The 6,359-nt window shown below is 31.6% G+C and overlaps 1 protein-coding gene across 2 annotated transcripts in view; it reads left to right on the top strand.

Annotated features, from left to right (window-relative positions):
* LOC104810982 (tubulin-folding cofactor E) overlaps positions 1–2,672 on the top strand; it is a 5,650-nt gene extending 2,978 nt beyond the window's left edge. For both annotated transcript variants that reach the window (XM_010537535.1, XM_010537612.1), the window contains exons 8-17: positions 347–447; positions 526–668; positions 746–807; positions 1,064–1,171; positions 1,261–1,295; positions 1,433–1,498; positions 1,572–1,663; positions 1,730–1,806; positions 1,885–1,962; positions 2,450–2,672. In XM_010537535.1, the coding sequence (XP_010535837.1) occupies positions 347–447; positions 526–668; positions 746–807; positions 1,064–1,171; positions 1,261–1,295; positions 1,433–1,498; positions 1,572–1,663; positions 1,730–1,806; positions 1,885–1,962; positions 2,450–2,548 (861 nt within the window). In that variant the 3' untranslated portion in view covers positions 2,549–2,672. The remainder of the gene's footprint in view (positions 1–346; positions 448–525; positions 669–745; positions 808–1,063; positions 1,172–1,260; positions 1,296–1,432; positions 1,499–1,571; positions 1,664–1,729; positions 1,807–1,884; positions 1,963–2,449) is intronic.
* Positions 2,673–6,359: the final 3,687 nt, after the last annotated feature.

Raw genomic sequence — 6,359 nt, 5'->3', positions numbered from 1 at the left:
GTCGGATGGCGGAGACGAGCTTTCCCTAGCTGCTATATTGGGGCTTGCCTGTTAGAGCATTGGATTAGGGTGAACGAATATCTGACATGTCTTTGGTAATTTTGGTCCTAATGTTCTTTTTTGTCAATTCTTCTCATGATGCATTCTCTTTCCGAGATCTCTAAAGTATCAAGAATAATCCTTGGGGTAAACAATCAAATGGTACTAGAATAACAAAAATTGGACAAGTCATTTAGCTTGTTGTTTTGTCATGCCTATTGCACCTAATATACTGCTTCTGTTTCTCTATTGCTCAATTCGTCTTCCCAAGATCCTTCTTTACTAACACCTGTTTGGCTTGTTGCAGTCTCCTGCTGATCAATCATTCAACTCTTTGCGGCTTCTGAATTTGGATGATAATTGTTTCTCCGACTGGGGAGAAGTATTGAAGCTTTCTCAGCTGAGATGGTCAGCACTGAAACATACTGATAACTAAATATGCGCATTTTCTCGATGTTACTAACTTATGGTTGCCTTGTCTCTCAGTTTGGAGCAGCTGTACCTGAACAACAACAAGTTGTCACACATCTTTTATCCTGATAGCGATATGCTCTTAAAATTGTTTGACGGTCACGGGTCTCTTGGGAAAAGCTGCGAGCCATTTGAAAATCTTCATTGTCTTCTTCTAGGTAGTACATGGATATTCTTCTATTATCTTTATTCTCAAAAAACAAAACCTATGTTCTTATCCTTTTTTTTTTCTTAGGATCTAACAATATTGGAGATCTAGCTGCAATAGACTCGCTAAACTCGTTTCCTAAATTGATGGTAAGGATACTCTCTTTCCTCATTCCGTAGTTGCTTCCTTTCGTTTCTTTCGCTTCCAGGTTGTTATTTCTTCTATGTGCTAGTTGTGTGAGCAAAATTACATGGGATCCTTATATTCCCTTTTTCTTGATTTTCTTTTGTTCTTTATCGGGTGGTGAATTTTTTGGCGTGGTTCAAAGTTTAGCTACAGTGGAACATATCGACGATGTCTTAGCTTCCTTGCTTGTTGATCAAATGTCTTTTTTGTAAGTAATAGGATATCAGGCTTTCTGAAAACCCGATCTCTGATCCATCAAGAGGTGGTGTTCCGAGATTTGTCTTGGTTGCAAGACTAAGGAATGTGCAAGTGCTGAATGGGAGTGAGGTATATCAACTGTCTCGAAAATGTGTTTTGAAATAGTTTATCTCCCATCAGTCTTTTTTCTGTTTTTGATATACCCACACCGCTCTCAGGTTAAGGCTCGTGAGAGAAAAGATTCGGAGATCCGGTATGCCCTTTATATTTCATTATCTGAGGAAGATTTCTTTCACACTCCTAAACTTTAAACCATAAACCATAAATACTAAACCTTAAACCCTAAACCCTAAACCCTAAACCTGATGTATAACACATATTTATCCTCAGGTATGTGCGCCAAGTGATGTCAAAGTGTAATGACAACCAAGGGGAAATCGAGTCGCTTCATCCTAGGTAAGTCGGCTAACTACAAAACGCGTTACAAAAGTGATAAGAAAGTTTATGATGTGTCAAATGTTCATTACAGGTTTTTCGAACTCAAGAAACTCCACGGAATTGAGGACGAGAGTCAAACAGTCGGAGCGACGGGTCCTCAGAATATGGCATCCGGATTGCTCTGTATGTACTTTTTACGCTTTGATTTGACATTTTTTTTAATACTGAAACAATTATTCTGAAATGCAGCTGTTACGCTAAAATGTGTCAGTGCGTCAATCGGCGAAAAACCGATAATCACGAAGAAATTTCCGAGCAGTACAACGGTTGTATTTTCCTCCTTTTGTTTCGGCATTTGTGCTTGCTGGCTTTTTTGCTCATCAAACCTCTCTGTCTGATGATAGGTTGGGAAGCTAAAAATTCTTTGTGACAACTTTTTCAAGCTCAAGTCCCTCAAGCCAAAACTATTTCTCCAAGAAGAGGTTTGTCGTTCGTTAATTCTTACAATCTCAGTTGATTGCTAAATGAAAAACTTCGATGACGGTTCTCGTCGTAGGGATATAACGTCCTTATGCTTCTGCTCGATCCATTATCCGGGCTGGATACGGGTCAGATACCCTAAAGAAGTTAGGTATCCGTATCCGAAGATCTCGAGTATCATAATGTGATATTCGGGTATGCAGATTATGAGTACCCGATAAAATATTTGGGTATACGCGGGTATCCAAATAAACAAATGAGGTTTATAATCCAAAAAAAAATGGAGTAGAAAAACGAGCTCGGATGTTATTTATGTCATTTGTTAATGTACTGAGGGTAGTCATGAATTTTGCTAGACAGGTAATAAAAAAAATAACTCGTCTCGTTGTATATGTCTAAAAGAGTTGTGTTATTCGGTTCGGTTACGGTTATTTGTTATTCGGTTTGGTTCGGTTCAGTTATTCGATTATTAAACAAATAAATTTGCAGGGGTCGCCTTTGCCAGCGTCGCTTGACGACGAGATGGCGAACTTGTTGGACGTTGGGATAAGCGATGGGTCGACAGTCCTCGTTGATTTAGAGGATTGACTCAAGGTGTCTCTCTCTGCTCTTTCAATGGTTGTGGTCAAAGACAAATTTGTGTCACTGAATTCCTCATTATCTTAGCTCCTTTCACATCGAGGAGAGTTACGGGTTTCGATTTTGCATGGAACTGGCCAATTTGGTTGATCACCGAATAACTAAATCGATCCGAATCAAATAACACAAGATTGTAATCGAACTGAATACGATATAAAACGACTGATAAAACCGATTTTTTCTTCAAAAAACAAATGTTTTTTATCAATAAAAATCGAACATCAACCCCAAATGCAGTCAAATCTAATTGTACAGGAATCCGAGCCTAAGAAAATATCAACACCATCATATTATTTGAATTTATTTTAATATGTTATGGCTCTGTGATTACATCTGGCAAGGGAGACTCCGTTGGGGATACCCGGATTTTTGGGTATTCGTATTCGTTCAAAGCCAAATCTAAATCCGAATTCTCATATACCCGTTGAATTCAAATCTGATCTGAATAATAAAATTTTCTAAAACGGATATCCATCTGATATGCGACTAGTTTTTTTTATAAACAATTATATTACTACATGTTTATAATATTTTTCATTGTTCCGGGTTATGGATTTCATATTTCCCTATATTGTCTCATAAATAGTTAAATACTAGCTATAATATCCCTAAGTGTAGATAAAATATTATTATAAAGTAATGTTTCAAAAAATGAATGTTGCAAGATATAAAAGAATGTAAAGATGATTAGGTGGACGTTCCTAGATTGTAATGAAAATGAAATTCTCATAAAACATCGAAAATGAAACACGGAGTTATAATAATTCATTGAGTTCAATAACAAAACCAAACAGAACTGTTCAAAAATTGGCGTTAGTAGTTGAGAAAATTATACTGCTGTGTAGTATATATATATATTTGTTGCATGTTTAAGATGCACAAAACTAAAACAATTTGAAATTCAGGGGCAGATTGGTAAATTTCGATCATCAAGTGATGCGTAACTGCATTAAAATACAGAGTGAAGTTTGGTTTATGCGGAAGTCTATTTTTTCTATTCATCGGCAATATAACGTCATTTGATTATGATGCCATGCTGAACCTTTCAAAGTCGTCTTTCACAATTAGCACGTGTCAAAATAATAATAATAATAATAATAATAATAATAATAATAATGTTTAAGAATATGGACTCGTGAAATCAATCCCATCAATAATTTGGTCCCTAAATCAACACAACAAATTATTAACTAGAAAAATATCAGTAGAACATCACGACTTAATTAAGTTTGACGAGAAAAATAGTTAGATAATCTATCTAATACAATTAATAAAAAAAATTAAAAGATGATCTTTTAAATATTAAATCCAAGCAACCAATACCATATATTGTGGAATTACTTTATTTTTTAGAAAATTAATTTCTAGGATCAAAAGACGTAAAAATAAAAACATAATAAGCATTATAATTATATAGATTAGGGGTGGGGGATACAAAACTCAATTAGGGCATGAAACCTACAAAAAGTTGTTCTGCTTTTGGCTTGTCGAACATTTAAATAATCTGCGTTTAGTTCTTTTTATCAAGTTCTAGCAAATTATCTTACTGAATTATTTCCGTTTCGGACTATTATTTTATTTGATTGGACGGGCCAAGTTATTTATAAAAGATAAATGTATTATCCCATGACCAGACATAAATAATCTTTAGTTGTAAAAAAGATATATAAGTGTGGGATTTATTATACTTGGACAAGTAATGCTATTTATTCTATCTATTGTATTGGAAATATTTTTTTTTATAACCAGGATGGTTCTCCGGACCTTCGGTCCGACTACATCCACCCTAGACTCAGAACCAACCTTTGTATATGGACTATTTTGGTTCAGATTTTACATCTCTCTCCACCAGTGGAATCGAAACCAGGATTTTGAGGATAACTTTGTCATCTTTCATAAAAGCAAATTAAATTTCCAATTATAAATATATCTAGAAACATATGTATTGAAATAAATCAAATGCACCAAACAAAATTTGTTATAGATTAATAATTCATGTTTCTAATTAAAATTTTAGACGAAGATTTTGTTTAAAAGTGTTGATAAATGATTACAAGTGAATATCCATATATATAAAATAAATTATATATCTCGGTTATATAATAATATATATTACATTACAAAAAAATATAAATTTATTAAAACAACAAAAAGTAACCAAATTTATTTTTTAAATCAACAAAAATTTATTAAATTTCATAAAAATGGAATAAAATTTATTAAATTTCATAAAATTTTGAATATTTGTGTGTAATTTTTTTACCAATTATTTTCATTTATTATTATATTAATTGTATGAATAATTGTAAAATAAAGTATAAAAAACCTAAAACTTTAATTTAATTTTAAATTATACAAATTAAACTATCTACAATTAAACATGTCTGATATTTTTGTGTTTGGTATAAGGAAAAAAATTAACCAAATTTAATTTTCGAAATATTTGTCATTTTAGAGATTATTTTTTGTTTCTAAATAATTGTCATTTTAGATTTTTTAAGCAACTTTTAATAAAAATTTCCAATTTTATCTTTAATTAAAAATATCAAACTTCAATAGAATATTAATATGAATATGATTTAATAAGGGTATATATGAATTTTTTAAAATTTTTTTAAGAACTGTGAAAAAATCTAAAACAACAATTATATTGAAACGGGGAATAATAAACTTTGAAATTTTAAATAAATAAATAAAAACCACATGGATTTTTATTCAACATAACTCAAACAAAATCGAGTGCTAACATGTCGTGCCGGAGTTGCTTGCGGCGCCGAATTCCACAAAGACAGCACTGGTTCCATAAGCTTCTCTCGCCAATATATACATACATATATATATATAACGTGAATATAACATGATTTAAATGTGGATAATTGTATTATATCTAGAACGAATATATTCCGTTTAATTTGAATGGATAATAATAAACTCGACCCTAAATTTCAACTTTATTTGGGTTTTTGAAGTCCCTCTCCAATTGGCGATCGACATTTATTTTCCTTTTGTCTATGCATTTGAAGTTTACGCGACAACGACTTTTGTCCATGAAATTAAAAAAGAAAATTATAAGATCGAGATGTATTTGTTTGATGTACTATTACACGCATAGTCACCAGATAACATCTAGACTTCCATATATATATATATATAAAATCAAATTGAATTAAATCAAATTTAAATAGATACAATTTTTCAAATAAAAATCGGATATGGGAAATAACTGTTAATATTAAACTTTTTTTTATTACGAAGTATATATGCACATGATGAAAGATAGTCTTCAAATCAAAACCACCGTCCATATTCTGCAAAAGATGGAGTAATCAAACAAAGTCTTTAATTAAATCGAAAAATGCCAATATCAAACAACCAAAACGAAATAATTCGACGTTGAATTAAAGATCTGAATTTATTTTTTTATAGGATAAATTTCTGTATTCTCTATTAACTGTAGAGGATTTTTGTTTTGTAAGATTTAGGAAAATTCTTTGCAAGTTCTTTGTATAAAAATCGATGAATCAGATGTCGTACCAAATATATATCAAAATGGTGAAATACTGTATCCAGATTTTCATGTAAATATGAGTTATACTTTTTTTGTTATTTGTTAATAAAAATATAATCACGAGGACAACTTGTTAGATTGCTCTAACTAAAGTATCTATTTTAGTGTGTTACTTGTCTATTAAACCTCTCTCTCTCTCTCTATATATATATATAAATGCCCAAAAAACAATGTTTTGCCCCAAAAGAATAT

Source organism: Tarenaya hassleriana, unplaced genomic scaffold (assembly GCF_000463585.1).
Source record: "Tarenaya hassleriana unplaced genomic scaffold, ASM46358v1 Cleome1, whole genome shotgun sequence".
NCBI classification, from domain to species: domain Eukaryota; kingdom Viridiplantae; phylum Streptophyta; class Magnoliopsida; order Brassicales; family Cleomaceae; genus Tarenaya; species Tarenaya hassleriana.
The sequence above is the reverse complement of the archived record's forward strand: the minus strand, read 5'-3'. Positions and strand labels throughout refer to the sequence as shown.